At 46.5% G+C, this 18,747-nt stretch overlaps 1 protein-coding gene across 1 annotated transcript; it reads right to left on the bottom strand.

Moving 5' to 3' along the window:
* Positions 1-3,234: 3,234 nt before the first annotated feature.
* On the bottom strand, positions 3,235-5,083 carry LOC123082649 (uncharacterized protein At4g15970-like). The gene is made up of 2 exons (XM_044504945.1): positions 4,604-5,083; positions 3,235-4,214 (listed from the first exon to the last, which is right to left on the bottom strand). Exons 1-2 carry the CDS (start codon positions 4,976-4,978, stop codon positions 3,333-3,335), a joined length of 1,257 nt encoding a protein of 418 aa, XP_044360880.1. The 5' UTR covers positions 4,979-5,083; the 3' UTR covers positions 3,235-3,332.
* Positions 5,084-18,747: the final 13,664 nt, after the last annotated feature.

Below are 18,747 nucleotides of genomic sequence, written 5' to 3'. Positions count from 1 at the left end.
TATACATGTTCTCCACCAATTTCATATTTGTATACATAATTATACATAGCTTAACACCAAACCATCGTACAGAATTGACCCACATTTATCCATCCTACAAAATAATTCATTTTCTCAGTCCAATATAAGAAGATCAACATTTGTTCAGAATTGAAAACATCCTTTTCGTGCTCGTAAGTAATGAGGAGGGAGGCGGAACTCATCTCGGTTGTGCGACGCCTCGGCGATAGAATCTCGGTGGAGGCAGGTTGGAGAAGCTCATCGACGAGTAGCGTTGTAGTTGGATTGGCCTCTGCCCTAGCTAAGTGGAGGAGGTCTCGGACGTCCTACAAATAAATACAGGAGGGGGCGTCGATGTGGCGGACAACCTACAGGGAGCGGAACATGACTACCCGGAGGAGGTCCAGATAGTAGAGTTGACAATTGGGCGTGTGGCATGTCCCTTTTTAGGGTTTCCAACGAAGTATCCAAATGCGGGAGGGGACATGAGGAGAGGTAGAGGAGATACGTAGGGCGGCAGGGATACGAAGGCAATTTCAACGATCCTTGTGGCACCACGGCGGAGGGACGATGGTTTATGCGTGGCGGGAGGGTGAAAAATCTTTGAGCGCATGGAATAAGTGAGAAGTGGCCTTCCTTTTCACCTTTGAAAGAAGAGGCTCGGAAATAAGTGAGAAGTGGCCTTCCTTTTCACCTTTGAAAGAAGAGGCTCGGAGGGAACTTTTCAGGTACCTCCCTACTTTAGAGGTTGGCTTAGTTGTAGCATGTTTATTTCCTTGCCCAGATAAACTGAATAGGGGGGCACAATTTTGGGTCATGTTCGAGACTGCCTAAGTCCCTCACGGGCGTGTAGTGGATTGTAGGATCCAGGGCGAGTTGAGTGATTCTTGTCCCCAATCTATGTCGCCGCCGCCACTCCTCTCCCTTCGTTGAATTGTAGTCGTCGCGCTCACCAGTCTCCGTTCATGAAACTCCCTCTCCCCACATCACCAAAACACTTTTATTAGATTCATCATAAAGTATAGTTTCATATCATATACATTTGATGTTGTGAATCTTAGTAACTTTTTCTATCAAGTCATCCCAACTTGAGGAAGTTTAACTTAAAACAAACCTAAAACTGTAAAACATAAAATATTTTGAAACAGAGGTAGTACAAATACCCTGCGCGGCTGAAATGACCGATGATACATACACGTCGCAATAGTGATCACAAGATATTATGATGTCTCGTATGCTGTGGATCACGGGACCATGCTGCAACAGCGACGACTAATCCACGGTTAGGTGTTGCGGGCAACCCGCCCGCCCGTACGTGTTGGCATTTTCAGGGACATATTTCCACGGACGGCCAATCATATCATACAAAACTGTCAAGCGATGCCCATGCGTTGTGCCGATGTGACGGGAGCTGTAGCATCGCTAGCCACGTCTTGGCTCTGCGTGCGTATATATGGTCCTATGGAAGGGACTAATAACTGAATTGGCACAGTGCTTCGGGTACTTGTTGCTGTGCGTACGTTCGTGATTGATGGATCGAACGGTCCCTCTGTTTCTGGCATGCAGAGCGCCAGAGAATCCCGGGAATGTACGAACTGCTGGGCCAGTACTCGAGCTAGTACTAGCTGGCTTGGAAGGACTACAGGTGTGTGTATTCTTTCGTGTACTTGCTTGATGCTAGACTAGTTCGTCATGCATGTTGGGTAGGTGGTTCATCTAGCTACCACCGATAACTGATCGACTTGCCTGATCTGTGGTACGGTTCCTTCCTTCATGGATTGGCATGCAGGATTCGTTTTGACCCCTATTGGCTATTGGTGTTAAGAGCTCAGCTACCTGCTGCTATATATATCCCTCTAGTCCTCCACCACATTGTGGAAAGGAGATTCTCCTTTTTCTGACGCTAGAAACAACGGGAGCCCACAAACATCCAGTGGCAGCGCATCCTGCACAAGAGTAAAATTGCCCATGCATCTACTCTCCCGGGCCAATCAGGCAACCAAATTGAGCTAGAGACTGACGCCTTAATTCGACCCCCACTAGTCCTGGCCATGGGCCGCCCGGCCCGACGCTGCTCCCAGGCCGGGCCTGGGCCTTGATTTTGAGCCCGAAGACTAGGTCGGGCCGGGCCTGGGCCCGCTGTTTATGCCATTACTGAAGGGGCCCGGCCTGAGGCCCGAGGCCCGATGTGTTTTTTGCTGTGATGGGCCGGGCTCGGGCCTGAAAATTAGGCCCGACGGCCGGGCCAGGCTGGGCTCGGGCTTGGTCAGGCCCGGCCCGGAGGATGGCCAGGTCTAACCCCCACCATCTCCCCGGGCCTCGGCCGGCCTAAATTCCAATACTTAACGACATCGGCTTGTTTTTTTTAACATAGTACACACACAAGTGCTCATATGCGCATACACTCATTCTATGAACAGGCACGCGCATCCTATCTGTATTAGTACTTTCGAGAGACTGAGACGGCATATCATCTTGAGATTTTTACAAAGTCACCATAGACATCTCGTAGTCGACGGGAACATCTCCTCCCACTGAACACACATCACCGAAAATTCTGAAATAAATCCTGGATAAATGCAAGCACCAGAACGTGAACCCTGATGGACTGAAAATACCACTGTCTACTTAACCATCCAACCATAGATTGGTTCGCACGACATCAACATGTTGGGTGCACGATCACTAGCTCTTCCAGGTACTTTTGTACTAACACCAGGATCGAATAAATTGATTAGTCGAAACTGATAGTAGGAACATAGGATCGAATTGATTAGTCTGGCCACATTCATTTAACTAAAAAGTATTTTAACAAAGTCAATATCTCGAAGGCCAATACAAAAACTACTCTCTTGGCATAATATCACCCATGTGTCTCATCCTGGCTGAAATCCAATTTTTTGCCTCTTTATGGATATCGTTGAAGACCCTCGAATTGCACTCGTTCCAAAGCTCCCACAAGACAAGCATGACAAGTGACGTCATCACCTCATGCCGGAATGAGACTCTCGAATTGCACTCGTTCCAAAGCTCCCACGAGACCCTCAATTGAGTATTTCTTTTGCGATATTACTGTGCACACGACACCTTGGCGGACGATTTATGGACGATGCTGTGATCGATGGCTCTAACTCATGTAGCAGTGCTCTTTCTTTTGCTAATATATAAAATAAACGCACATTGTATTTTCCCACTGTACGTCATTTTGCATTCCCTCCGTCCGTCCGAAAATACTTGTCATCAAAATTAATAAAAGGAAATGTATTTCTGAAAATACTCAATCGTCTATCTCCTCACGCCGATATGGAGTGAAGTAAACTAATATTGATGGATCAAGCTTGTTTTTCTGCACGGATGCAGGCACCGGGCACGGTCCACTTGGCCCGATGCTTCTCCCAATGCGGCAACCTGGTATAGTTCTTCCAGTCATCAAGAACACCCTTCAAATCTCTAATTTTGTTATCAATCCCCACACAGCAGTTCGCATGCATGGTAACGATCTTCCCCAGATCCTTACCATACCTACAGAACCCGCCCACATAGACCGGGTCCAGGTACTGCACCCGGAGCCCCAGCTTCTTCACCATCCGCTTCTTCATCATGTTGAACACCGGCTGCTCGTTGGCGCCCGGGTACTTGCCCCTGGCCCCGTGCCACAGCTTCGTCATGGCGATGGTCCGCGCGTTGGGCTTCACGTGGAAGAACCCCGTGTTGGGGAAGTTGTCCAGGTTGTCGGGGTCGCCGAAGTAGACGTCGCTGGACACCGTCATGTCGGCGTACGCCGTCACGTGCTTGAACGGGTCGCGCAGCCACATGATGTCGACGTCGGTGAAGAGGAAGCCGTAGCCGAGCTCCAGGATGCGGCGCTGCAGCTTCAGCTTGCTCCACACCAGCTCCAGGTAGTCCTTGGAGAGGAAGAACTTAAGGGCGGCGAAGTCGATGTTGAGGCCCGGGATGGTGTAGTGGTAGCAGTGCTGGTGCACGGCCAGGCACCGCGCGTGGGCGCCGGGGTCCATGGCCACGACCAGCACGTGCGGGAGCAGGCGAGCTGTGCCGTCGCCGATGCGGAAGCTCTCCAGGAACAGGTCCAGGAGGGAGCCGGGCGCCGCCCAGGCCTGGTTCACGCACGTGATGATCACCGTCCGGTCGTCCATCGCCGCCCGTGCCACCGCCGCGGCCAACCCCCGGAACTCCGGCGACTCCACCTTCGGTCCCTGCCACGGCATGCATGATCCATCAGCATTTTTAGGCACCAAATTTGGCGCTATTAATCCTACAACGAATTAACCATCTGTAACTGACAACGGCATTGACGGACTCGTGAGTCGTGACAACAGTTTGATCAACAAAGAAGATGTGTGTACTAGTTTAATTCAGTGGCCATTTGTGGCAACACGTGAGTGGTTGGTCTAGTTGGTAACTGCTACCACCCCGCAAAAAAAAAAAAACTGCTACTGCAAGAAAGTATTGCCGTTCAGCCATAGCGCCCTGAATTTGCTCATGGGCACAAAACGGATTCCTAAAAAGTATTGCCGTTCAGCTAAGGAGTATAAAAAACTGGCTTGCTTTTCGAAGAAATTTGAAAAGTCGACGGCAAACTGACCTTTTGTCGACGGCGATGTGTGCGGGAAAGATGACTTGGAGCGGCATGAGTCGAGGTAGAATTGGGCTTTGCGATTGTTGTGGCGTTTGCCGGACGGTGAAGGTGATGATCGTCGTCTCGCCCTGGACCACCGGCGACCGGCGGCGCCTGATGAACATGAGCACGCGCTCTTGTCCCGTTGGGGCGGTGGTGCTGGTCGTCGGAGTCGGATGATGACCTCAAGCCAGAGAAGTGTCCCGGCGTCCTGGCGCGGCTGAGCCCCGCGGCCGGCGCTCGGTACTGGACGAGCATGACGACGGTGAGCGCGGCCACGGCGCCGAGGACGAAGGCCGCCCCCTGCCGCGCCGTGGCCTCTGCGACGACCACCTTCCCCATGGTTCACGTAGGAGTTCGTGATGGTGTAGCACTAGTGAAGTAGACTGATGGTGTACTCACCCCATGTATGTATGGATGATGAGTGATAGAATTAGGTAGCAGTGAGCGAGGGACTAAATGGAGCGTATGAGATGCTGTGCGGGCCCTTAAATAGGCGGCTGCGGCCATCCCGCCGGTCCCCTTGGATATGGGAACTGACGCCGACGATGAGGTCGACCAAACCAACAAACTATGCTTACTCTTTTTTTTCTTTTCCTTTTTTTTTGCGGGGAAAACACATACTACTAACATGCACCACGGAAATACTTAAACTGTAAGAAAACTAGTGCCTGCCTTTGGAGGCCAGGCTAGCTTATCCATATGTACGTTTCGGTATAATGAAGAACAAATTTTTTTTTGCGGGGGTACATTGAAGAACAATATAATAACAGTGTGATTATAATGTTGTATGCCTGGTATATAGCAGAATTCAGGTTGGCCTTTTGTGTGCACATACATAGTGATCATCACGTGCATCTACCGAGGCGAGAGTGAGACTAATACGACCGGATCCGTGGTGGAGTGCAGTGTAATTAGGGAGGCCAACTTTTGGTTGCTAGCGTGCGTGAAGGCGACGCATGCATATGTAGATGTAATCGGCTATGCACGGCGCGGGATCGGGCGCCAGGTGTACCCGCTGGATCAGCTCAGCTGTGAGGTCTCTCTTCCACCCACTGTTCTATCTTGTATATCTTCCAACCATCTGCCCTACCGTGCCCTCCGCGCTATCTATAGCTAGCTGCTCCATCAATACGCCCCACACCTCGCACATACATATACGTCTCCATCAATTCCTGATCTGTGATTAACATTCTGTGTTCAAGGAAAAAATGTTAATCTGGAGGGCAGAAACATTTTCATATTGTATGGATATATGTACTTCCTCTGTCCCAAATTACTTGTTGCGGAAATAGATGTATCTAGAACTGAAATATATCTAGATACACCCATTTTTACGACAAGCAACTCCAGACGAAGGGAGTAAGTAGTTACACATATGTGTGATTACGAAAATGTTAATCAAAGTATGCATGGGCTTGGAGTTGTAAATTGTTGTGCGTATGGTAAAACGTTGAGTCAGACGTGGGCACTCTTGTACAAAAGAAGCATCATCAAACCAAACCGACTGGCTTGTGAGTTGTGACACAAGGCCCGGGCGGGCGCCCAGGTCGGCCAGACAGTGTGGCATATATGCCCAGACCAAGGGCACTATCGAGGGACGGGACCGAAAGCTAGTGTGCTGATGTTCTTCTTTCTTTGTTAATGAAGGTGACGTACATACCCTACATACATGATACATGCTCGTGCAACGCATGATGCAAAAGACCCATGTCGGCAGGCCACAAGTTGCAACAGCAATGCACCCTTCCCCCGTTTTGCTTCCGTTTTGAAACGAGACTAGACAAAGCTTTTTTTTTTGCCTATGTTTACAAGAAAAAGAAAAATACACCTTTCCCTTGAAAAAAGGAAAGAAGAAACGTCCCTGATAAAAGCCGCACGTTCAGCTAGCCACACTGGATTAAGCAACCCAATCGAGGATCAAGAACGAGCAGCGGCACGTATATATGTACGGACCTACATCAAACTAACCTTTTCTTCAGGTAATTACATCGACTTTGCATATGTATTCTTTGCCTTCTCCAACGCGATGCGTTAGACTTGTCAACTGATGTGCTGTGTGGATGGCGACGTGCGCTGTGCATTGGCCACGTCCCAGGGACGGACCATGGCTTCAGAGTTCAGTCGATCTGTAGGCAGATGGAAGCTTCTACCTGTACTAACAATAGCACTTTCGATCAAATGTACTGCTTTAGTGCATCTCCAACGTGATCCCCAAATGAACACGGCAAGTGTTCGTTTTTATCTTCAGACATGGTTCGTGGACATGATACGGGAGAGAGTCATCCAACCATTTTCACAAATTAACCCTTATTTGTGCGGTTGGGGAGAGAGATGAGAGGAAACCATGCATGTGTGGAGAGAGAAAAGAGAGGAGGACCATGTAGTGTCTTTTTTCCGTGAAAAGTTTCCATCTATTCATCTTTAATCATGACAGTACAATCAAATCCAAATCCGTAGACCACCTAGCGACGACTACAAAAATAAAGCGAGCCGAAGGCGCACCCCATCATCGCCCCTCCCTCGCCAGAGCCATGCAAAACTTGTTGTAGTAGAAGTCGAGAAGTCGTCGTGCTAAAGCCCCATAGGACCAGTGCATGAAAACAACAACCGACGCCGATGAAGAATAGCGTAGATCGGAAGGATCCAATCTGAAGATACACGAATGTAGGCGAACAATTACCAGATCTGAGCAAATCCACCAAAGAAAGATCCACCGGAGACATGCGCCCACCGACGATGCTAGACGCACCACCAGAATGGGGGCTAGGCGAGGAGAACTTTATTTCATCTTCAGGGACCCACCGCCATCTCGCCTTCCTAAGCAGGATACAAACCTTAACAAAACTGGAAGAAACATCTAAAAATAGAGCTCTCACGCCGACAAGGGTCGGGATCCACCACGCCCCCATGGCCCTAGGGCCACTGGAGATGAGGTGGACCAACGGCGGTGCCAGCGGGGGTGGAGGAACCCTAAGTTCTCTTTTTTTGCGGGGGGGGGGGGGGGGGGGGGGAGGCGGCGGCTATGTCATTCTTACCACATGGTGGCTTTGGTTGGTCAAGTGGATTCCGGACACAAGTATTGCTCCCCACATTTCTCTCGGATTTGCTGGAAAATGGACGTCCGAACAACTTCGTGGACCGATGGGGGGTTTCCATTGGATGACAAAAGTTGACACAAATGGTCCGGGACACTGTAATTCATACATATGCCGGAGCTTTGAGGGTCTCCTTTGAAGATGCCCTTACACCTATCGTTTGTTCAGTTGGCTGATCTATAGTGTGTACATCAATACATAAATTAGAAGGATTCTTTCTAATATTTATATAGAAAAAACATTTCTTCTATCTTAAATAGATGAAAGTACTCTTCTATCCAAAATCCAATTTGCATCGATAAATTTCAGCAGCAAATAAATAATTGCAAATTTGTGTGTGTACAAGATTAGAATAACTTCAAAATAACTAGCATAATTTTGTATTTTCCTCCTAGACTGATGAATGCATGCATGATTAAGAGCATCCACTCCTAAAAAAACGCTTTTGGATTTTAAAACGATGTTTCAACACCCAATGTCTATATTTTGGTGGTTTCATTTTGATATAGCAAAAAACACCTCCTTGTGTAGCAAATATATACATCGATTTTGCATCATGATTTTCTACTGCTATTCATATTATTCTAAAGTTACATATCATATTATGATGCAGTTCTAATGCCTTTCCCCCCTTAAAATGCAAGAGACATTAAAAGAGGGAGATTATCGATAATTGAAGTTCTGACCTAAAAAAAGCTAAAACAGAGTCTTTGAAGCAAAAAATAATTTGAAAATTTACGGATATTTATTTTGGAACATAAAAAATACTAAAAGAAAGAAGTCCCAAAGAAGGGCCTCGGTGGACCCACAAGCCAAGGGAGCGCGTCACCCAGTCTTGTGTGGCCCACAGAGGTCCACTGTTAATGCCCTTCTCATATATGAAGCCATTTACCCCAGAAAGAAAATAAAGAGAACACGTTTGGGACTTTCCGCCGCCGTCTCAAGGCGGAACCAGGGCAGGAGTACTTTTGTTCTTCGGTGGAGCGATTCCGCCGGGGAAACTTCCCTCCTCGAGGGGAAAATCGAAACCATCGTCATAACCAACTCTCCTCTCATCATGGGAGGCCTCATATTTATCAACCCATTCACCAGCACCATCTCATCTCCCTAGTTCGTATTTTGTGCTCAATCATTGTATCAAACCTCAGATTGGTACCTATGGGTGCTAGTAGTGTTGACTACATCTTGTTGTTGATGCTATTTGATTTACTTGGTGGAAGATCATTATGTTCAGATTGTTGATTGCATATTTGTACCTACTAAACATGTTCAATATTATGAGTTGTGAGTAGTTCTATTTGTTCTTGAGGACATGGGAGAAGTCTTGTTATTTGTAATCATGTGAAGTTGATAATTGTTCAATGTTTTGATGATAAGTTGTGTTGTTCTTGCTCTAGTGATGTTATGTGAATGTCGACTACATGACATTGCACCATCTTTGGGCCTAGGGAAAGGCATCGTGGAATTAATTTGTAGATAATGGGTTGCGGGAGTGACAGAAACCTAAACCCCAGTTTATGAATTGTTCGATGAGGGACTGTTTTGGATCCACGTGTTTAATTCTATGGTTAGATTTATCTTAATTATTTCTCTTGTATTTGTTGATGCTTGCGTGGAGGCTACAATTATAAGTATGTGTTTGTTCAAGTAAGAATAGTACCTTAGCTCCAAGGCACCCACATAACAACTTATCAATGCAATGAACGTAAGTTGATGAATCATGATGAAAGTAACTTGATGATATTCCCGTATGTCCTCAAGAGCGTTTTAATCACTATAAGAGGTTCCAACAGGTTGTCCTTGTTGGGGAACGTAGTAATTTCAAAAAAATTCCTACGCACACGCAAGATCATGGTGATGCATAGCAACGAGAGGGGAGAGTGTGATCTACGTACCCTCGTAGACCGACAGCGGAAGCGTTATGACAATGCGGTTGATGTAGTCGTACGTCTTCACGGCCCGACCGATCAAGCACCGAAACTACGGCACCTCTGAGTTTTAGCACACGTTCAGCTCGATGACGATCCCCGGACTCCGATCCAGCAAAGTGTCGGGGAAGAGTTCCGTCAGCACGACGGTGTGGTGACGATCTTGATGTTCTACCGTCGCAGGGCTTCGCCTAAGCACCGCTACAATATTATCGAGGAGTATGGTGGAAGGGGGCACCGCACACGGCTAAGAAAACGATCACGTGGATCAACTTGTGTGTCTAGGGGTGCTCCCTGCCCCCATATAGAAAGGAGCAAGGGGAGGAGGCCAGCTGTCCCTAGGGCGCGCCAAGGAGGAGGAGTCCTGCTCCTAGTAGGAGTAGGACTCCCCTCTTTCCTACTACTAGGAGGGGGAAAGGAAGGGGGAGAGGGAGAAGGAAAGGGGGGCGCCGCCCCCCCTCTCCTAGTCCAATTCGGACCAGAGGGGGAGGGGGCGCGCGGCCAACCCTGGTCGCCCCTCTCTCTCTCTCTCCACTAGGGCCCATAAGGCCCATTACTTCTCCCGGGGGGGGGGGGTTCCGGTAACCCTCCGGCACTCCGGTTTTCTCTGAAATCACCCGGAACACTTCCGGTGTCCGAATATAGCCGTCCAATATATCAATCTTTATGTCTCGACCATTTCGAGACTCCTCGTCATGTTCGTGATCATATCCGGGACTCCGAACTAACTTCGGTACATCAAAACTCATAAACTCATAATATAACTGTCATCGAGACCTTAAGCGTGCGGATCCTACGGGTTCGAGAACAATGTAGACATGACCGAGACACGTCTCCGGTCAATAACCAATAGCGGAACCTGGATGCTCATATTGGCTCCCACATATTCTACGAAGATCTTTATCGGTCAGGCCGCATAACAACATACGTTGTTCCTTTTGTCATCGGTATGTTGCTTGCCCGAGATTCGATCGTCGGTATCTCAATACCTAGTTAAATCTCGTTACCGGCAAGTCTCTTTACTCGTTTTGTAATACATCATCTCGCAACTAACTCATTAGTTGCAATGCTTGCAAGGCTTATGTGATGTGCATTACCGAGAGGGCCCAGAGATACCTCTCCGACAATCGGAGTGACAAATCCTAATCTCGAAATACGCCAACCCAACATGTACCTTTGGAGACACCTGTAGAGCTCCTTTATAATCACCCAGTTACGTTGTGACGTTTGGTAGCACACAAAGTGTTCCTCCGGCGAACGGGAGTTGCATAATCTCATAGTCATAGGAACATGTATAAGTCATGAAGAAAGCAATAGCAACATACTAAACGATCGGGTGCTAAGCTAATGGAATGGGTCATGTCAATCACATCATTCTTCTAATGATGTGATCCCGTTAATCAAATAACAACTCTTTTGTTCATGGTTAGGAAACATAACCATCTTCGATTAACGAGCTAGTCAAGTAGAGGCATACTAGTGACACTCTGTTTGTCTATGTATTCACACATGTATTATGTTTCCGGTTAATACAATTCTAGCATGAATAATAAACATTTATCATGATATAAGGAAATAAATAATAACTTTATTATTGCCTCCAGGGCATATTTCCTTCAGTCGTTAGCAACATTAATGATAGGGCCACCTTGTTACACCTTGCTACTTTTGTTACTTGTTACCAATTATCTTGCTTTCAAATTATCTATCAAAACTATCTTACAACACTTGCAGAGAATACCTTCTTGAAAGTTGTTTATCGATTCATTCTACTCCTCATTGGGTTCAACACTCTTATTTATTGAAAGTACTACGATTGTTTCCCTATACTTGTGGGTCATCAAGTCTTTCTCCCAATCACTATGTGGGTCACACCTGATAGGTAGCACAAGAAATTAATTTGTAACCTCGCATGAATATTGCTAACCAGTAGTTAAAGAGCCTCTTATTGTTTAACCCATCGATAGCTTTTTTATTATAGCGTTTGAGCGGGAGAAAAATAAACTGAAAAAAGAGCCGCGGGGGTTGGAGAAGGTACATGGAAGATGAAGTAGTTGGGCACTTACTATAAGGTCCACTAAATGTTAACACTAGGATCCTTGCAGCGGTGCCATGTTCTGGTTGGGATGATGGATGGATGATTTGGGATTAAACAATCCCAAGAGTTTGGAGCAAAAGCTTATAACCCCTGAATGTTACCTTGGCTTGATGTTTGCTTTTTTGATTGGTTTAGTCAAACTTGCAAATTATTTTATAGGATTTTTTCTACTTGAAATTTGTAATTTGATCTTATCCTTTTTTTGTATGAATATTTTGAAATTCCTATGAATTTGTCTCCCCGCTCTTAGGTTTTGTAATAATACCAGCAAGTCCTATTATACCTATGAAATTCTTAAGAAATTAATTGCCTTAGTTGTTGTTCGACACTACAAAATGTAATATGTCATAATCTATTAATTACACTATGCTTCATAATTTTTAAGGCCTCACAGTCAACCGATGTCTCCAATTTAGAATTGAGTCTCTCGATTTTGATTGGGTCAATAATTTCTCAAGGAGTTCTCTCACTCAATTCTTTTAATTTCATGTGCTCCCTAACTTTCGAGCTCTTCCATTCAATTGAGCTATTTAATTTTTTTATTGGTTGACATTTTGACCAGGAATGATTTTTTTCAAATCAACTGACAACAAACGGCCTATAAAAACATATCCATCCCGTGCACCCTGTCATCAACTAGAAAAATGAGGTGCCAACATGTGATATTGTAGCACCAATATATTATATGTAGCCATCAACGTAGAAAAATTCCCACACAAATATGGGTAGATTAGCTGATAACACGGAATCACACCGCGAAAGGTCCACCAAAACACCGCATTATAAATAAAAAGAAGACACACACTACATCATCTCTCCCACTCGCCAAACCAAATACTCCCTCAGTTTCAAAATATAAGGTGTATTAGTTTTTTGAAAGGTGAAATCTACAGGTAACTTTGACCATATTCAAAGCCAAAAATATCGACATCCACAATACTAACTAAAAATATATAAAAACTCATTTCATGATGAATCTAATAATACCGATTTAATACTGCGGATATTGGTAAGTTTTCTACTAATTTGGTCAAACATAAAGATATTTGACTTTAAAAAAAACTAACACCGTATATTTTAAAATCCAACAATACCAATGGCGCAGCAAAGTGCGCACAACACTTCTAGTATGTTACCACTGCTGCTGTGTAGCACTGATTAACATCCCCGTTGCTTGCTTTTTTTTTCATTTATTTCTCTGGTTCAAACAATATAAAAAATGTTCTACTCCATATGTAGAACAAGAACCAGTATTGTACCGGTGGTTAGCACCCATCCCGTGACTTGAGAGGTTTGCAGTTAAATTCCTGGCAGGAACTTTTTGTGTCATTTTTTGCATTGATGATGAGCGATGTTTCCAAAAGGCAAGTTGTATGATCAGTTTGTGTCATTTTTTAAGTTGTTGTGTGAATCCATACCCACAGTTCAAGTTCGTGTACTATAGATGCAATGAACTCTAGATATTATGATGTGATGTTTCCTAAAGTCGAGTTGTATGATCAGTTTGTGTCCTTTTTTAAGTTGTTGTATGACTATGTACCCGCAGTTTAAATTCGTGTACTATAGATGATATTAAGTCCAGATATTATGATGTGATGTTTTGAAAACTCAAGTTGTATGATCAGTTTGTGTCATCTTTTAAGTTGTTGTATGAATCTATACCGAAAGTTCAAATTCATCTACTCCATCCGTTCTTTTTTAAAAGACGTTTTAGACAGCTGACCTTAAACTCTTTTGGGCACTCTCTGAACTGTTTAAAACGTCTTTAACGGAGGGAGCACTGTAGATACAATTAACTCTAGATATTATGATGTATGCTGGGGATCACGGGACCATTGTGCTACTGCACCTGCGTAACAGCGATGACTAATCCACGGTCCGGTTCAGTGTGTGCTGGCAATTTCCGGGACATATTCCCACCGGCGGCCAATCAAACAAACCTGACAAACGATGCCCATGCGCTGTGCTGATGTGACGGACGCTGTGCCGACGAGGACACGTCCGTCTTGCTGGCTTAATTTGCGTGCGGAAGCTTCGCATTTAGCGTGGTGCTAACTGAATGCGTCACAGTGCTTTGGCTCCTTGTGGTACACGTAGCACATTCATGATTGATCGGTCCGTTCCTCTGTCTCTGCTGGTCTCCAGAGATTCCATGCATAACCCACAATCTCATTCGCGTACTTGCCACGGTATTACGTGCATGCTAGATGCGGATCAGGCTTGCCTGCTCCCTCCCCGTGCTCCCACCCGTGCTCCCACTTCATCCTACGGTTGTATTTTTTTTTTCTAATCTAATCATCTCCCTTCTTAATTTTAAGGGGGTGGGGCCGGGCCTTATTTTATTCCAATCAAATCATGCCACGTATGCAGGAGCACGGATGGGCACACACACAAGGAGCAGGCAAGTCTCGTCCGCTAGATGCCGAGATTAAGCGTATAGCTCATCTACTACCACCGATTTTCTTGCCTGATCTGTGGTACGGTTCCTTCTTCGATTGGCGGCACCTGCTAATGAGATCTTCGGTGGTTCAGCACTTGAGCTACCTGCTAACGAGATCCTATACTGCCTCCGATCCAAAATAAGTGTCGCGATTTTAAACTAGTTTTGAACTGGAGTTAGTTCAAAACCACAGCCCTTTTTATGGATCAGATGTGGTATTGTTTTTTGTTCTCAAGCTACAATCATTTGGAGCACCTATAGTGGCAGCACTCTGGTAGTCTGGTGTGGCCGAAGAATATATAGCTGTTTTGACAGTGCATCATCGCCATACCAATTGTTAGTACATCGGCCACACCGCACCACAGTAATATTGGCGATGCACCGTCCCATAATATAAGAATATTTTTGACATTATCAGTTCAACTTCCACCATCCATCCCACATATGGCCGGCCTAAACTCCAACCCCTAACTATAAGAGCATCTCCAGCTGCGTCCCCAACAGGTCCTCTTCAAGCGTTTTTTTCGTGTCGGCGTCCAAATATCGACCCAGTCATGCTCCCAGAAGCCCGTTTTTCGCTGGTTTGGGCCGAAATTGGCGCCGGCGACCCCAGGCTGAACCGGCGCGCTGGGGGCGCCTGGGGGCGCCGGGGCGAGCGGTTTTGGCTCGAAAGAGCCGCGGGCCCGTCGAGTCAGAGGCACGCGCCTCGTCTTCCTTAGAACGTCTCGGTTTTCTGCGGTGAATCAACGGCAAGGCTGTTGATTCCTCACGGGCGGCACGTCACGGGCGGGCGGGTGCGGCGACGCCTCCCGTTCCGCCACGCGTACATACGGCACGGGGCTATAAAACCAGCGGCTCCCCTCGCCCCTGGCCACACCAGCCCGAGCCCAAACCAGCCGTCGGTCTCCCCTTCCCTCCCCTCTCGATGGTCGAACGCTTCCCCAGCGACGCGGCTGTTGGAATATGCCCTAGAGGCAATAATAAAATGGTTATTATTATATTTCTTTGTTCATGATAATTGTCTATTGTTCATGCTATAATTGTGTTATCCGGAAATCGTAAATACATGTGTGAATACATAGACCACAACATGTCCCTAGTGAGCCTCTAGTTGACTAGGTCGTTGATCAAAAGATAGTCATGGTTTCCTGACTATGGACATTGGATGTCATTGATAACGGGATCACATCATTAGGAGAATGATGTGATGGACAAGACCCAATCCTAAGCATAGCTCAAATATCGTGTAGTTCGTTTGCTGTAGCTTTTCCGAATGTCAAGTATCATTTTCTTAGACCATGCGATTGTGAAACTCCCGGATACCGTAGGAGTACTTTGGGTGTGCCAAACGTCACAACATAACTGGGTGACTATAAAGATACACTACAGGTATCTCCGAAAGTGTCTGTTGGGTAGGCACGAATCCAGACTTGGATTTGTCACTCCGTATGACGGAGAGGTATCTCTGGGCCCACTCGGTAATGCATCATCATAATGACCAAGTGGTTGATCACGGGATCATGCATTACGGCACGAGTAAAGTGACTTGCCGGTAACGAGATTGAACGAGGTATTGGGATACCGACGATCGAGTCTCGGACAAGTAACGTACCGATTGACAAAGGGAATTGTATACAGATTGATTGAATACTCGACATCGTGGTTCATCCGATGAGATCATCGAGGAGCATGTGGGAGCCAACATGGGTATCCAGATCCCGCTGTTGGTTATTGACCGGAGAGTCATCTCGGTCATGTATGCATGTCTCCCGAACCCGTAGGGTCTACACACTTAAGGTTCGGTGACGCTAGGGTTGTAGAGATATTAGTATGCAGTAACCCGAAAGTTGTTCGGAGTCCCGGATGAGATCCCGGATGTCACGAGGAGTTCCGGAATGGTCCGGAGGTAAAGATTTATATATAGGAAGTCCAGTTTCGGCCATCGGGAAGGTTTCGGGGGTCGCCGGTATTGTACCGGGACCACCGGAAGGGTCCCGGGGGTCCATCGGGTGGGGCCACCTATCCCGGAGGGCCCCATGGGCTGAAGTGGGAGGGGAACCAGCCCCTGGTGGGCTGGTGCGCCCCCACTTGGGCCTCCCCTGTGCCTAGGGTTGGGAAACCCTAGGGGTGGGGGCGCCCCCCACTTGGCTTGGGGGGGGGAGCCACCCCTTGGCCGCCGCCCCCTTGGAGATTCATCTCCTCGGGCCGGCGCCCCCCAAGGCCCCTATATAAAGAGGGGGAGGGAGGGCAGCCGCACCCTTGCTCTTGGCGCCTCCCTCTTCCTCCGTAACACCTCTCCTCCCCGCTTGCGCTTGGCGAAGCCCTGCCGGGATCCTGCTGCATCCACCACCACGCCGTTGTGCTGCTGGATCTTCATCAACCTCTCCTTCCCCCTTGCTGGATCAAGAAGGAGGAGACGTCTTCCCAACTGTACGTGTGTTGAATGTGGAGGTGTTGTCCGTTCGGCACTTGGTCATCGGTGATTTGGATCACGACGAGTACGACTCCATCAACCCCGTTCTCTTGAACGCTTCCGCGCGCGATCTACAAGGGTATGTAGATGCACTCCTCTCTCCCTCGTTGCTAGATGACTCCATAGATTGATCTTGGTGATGCGTAGAAAATTTTAAAATTCTGCTACGTTCCCCAATAGTGGCATCATGAGCTAGGTCTATGCGTAGTTTCTATGCACGAGTAGAACACAAAGCAGTTGTGGGCGTGGATATTGTCAATTTGCTTGCCGTTACTAGTCTTATCTTGATTCGGCGGCATCGTGGGATGAAGCGGCCCGGACCGACCTTACACGTACACTTACGTGAGACTGGTTCCACCGACTGACATGCACTAGTTGCATAAGGTGGCTGGCGGGTGTCTGTATCTCCCACTTTAGTAGGATCGGATTCGATGAAAAGGGTCCTTATGAAGGGTAAATAGAAATTGGCATATCACGTTGTGGTTTCAGCGTAGGTAAGAAACGTTCTTGCTAGAAACATATAGCAGCCACGTAAAAACTTGCAACAACAAATTAGAGGACGTCTAACTTGTTTTTGCAGCATGTGTCGTGTGATGTGATATGGCCAAAAGGATGTGATGAATGATATATGTGATGTATGAGATTGATCATGTTCTTGTAATAGGAATCACGACTTGCATGTCGATGAGTATGACAACCGGCAGGAGCCATAGGAGTTGTCTTTATTTATTTATGACCTGTGTGTCAACATAAACGTCATGTAATTACTTTACTTTATTGCTAAAGCGTTAGCCATAGTAGTAGAAGTAATAGATGACGAGACAACTTCAAGAAGACACAATGATGGAGATCATGATGATGGAGATCATTATGTCATGCCGGTGACAACGATGATCATGGAGCCCCGAAGATGGAGATCAAAAGGAGCAAATGATATTGGTCATATCATGTCACTATTTGATTGCATATGATGTTTATCATGTTTTACATCTTATTTGCTTAGAACGATGGTAGCTTAAATAAGATGATCCCTCGTAATAATTTCAAGAAAGTGTTCCCCCTAACTGTGCACCGTTGCGAAGGTTCGTTGTTTCGAAGCACCACGTGATGATCGGGTGTGATAGATTCTAACATTCGAATACAACGGGTGTAAGCCAGATTTACACAGGCAATACACTTAGGTTGACTTGACAATCCTAGCATGTACAGACATGGCCTCGGAACACAGAAGACCGAAAGGTCGAGCATGAGTCGTATAGAAGATACGATCAACATAAAGATGTTCACTGATGTTGACTAGTCCGTCTCACGTGATGATCGGACACGGCCTAGTTAACTCGGATCATGTTTCACTTAGATGACTGGAGGGATGTCTATCTGAGTGGGAGTTCATTGAATAATTTGATTATATGAACTTAATTATCATGAACTTAGTCTAAAATCTTTACAATATGTCTTGTAGATCAAATGGCCCGTGTTGTCCTCAACTTCAACGCGTTCCTAGAGAAAACCAAGCTGAAAGACGATGGCAGCAACTATACGGACTGGGTCCGGAACCTGAGGATCATCCTCATAGCTGCCAAGAAAGATTATGTCCTAGAAGCACCGCTAGGTAACCCACCTGTCCCAGAGAACCAAGACGTTATGAACGCTTGGCAGTCACGTGCTGATGATTACTCCCTCGTTCAGTGTGGCATGCTTTACAGCTTAGAACCGGGGCTCCAAAAGCGTTTTAAGAGACATGGAGCATATGAGATGTTCGAAGAGCTGAAAATGGTTTTTCAAGCTCATGCCCGGGTCGAGAGATATGAAGTCTCCGACAAGTTCTTCAGCTGTAAGATGGAGGAAAATAGTTCTGTCAGTGAGCACATACTCAAAATGTCTGGGTTGCATAACCGCTTGACTCAGCTGGGAGTTAATCTCCCGGATGACGCGGTCATTGATAGAATCCTTCAATCGCTTCCACCGAGCTACAAGAGCTTTGTGATGAACTTCAATATGCAGGGGATGGAAAAGACCATTCCTGAGGTATATTCAATGCTGAAATCAGCAGAGGTGGAAATAAAAAATGAAC

This window comes from Triticum aestivum, chromosome 4A (assembly GCF_018294505.1).
Source record: "Triticum aestivum cultivar Chinese Spring chromosome 4A, IWGSC CS RefSeq v2.1, whole genome shotgun sequence".
Classification (NCBI taxonomy): domain Eukaryota; kingdom Viridiplantae; phylum Streptophyta; class Magnoliopsida; order Poales; family Poaceae; genus Triticum; species Triticum aestivum.
The sequence above is the reverse complement of the archived record's forward strand: the minus strand, read 5'-3'. Positions and strand labels throughout refer to the sequence as shown.

What these genes read in the sequence shown, in the direction of transcription:
- LOC123082649 (XM_044504945.1), bottom strand. Translation starts at nt 4,978, where the DNA reads ATGGGGAAGGTGGTCGTCGCAGAGGCCACGGCGCGGCAGGGGGCGGCC. An exon ending in CACATCGCCGTCGACAAAAG is followed by an intron (nt 4,215 to 4,603) that starts GTCAGTTTGCCG and finishes ATGCCGTGGCAG; the next exon opens with GGACCGAAGGTGGAGTCGCC.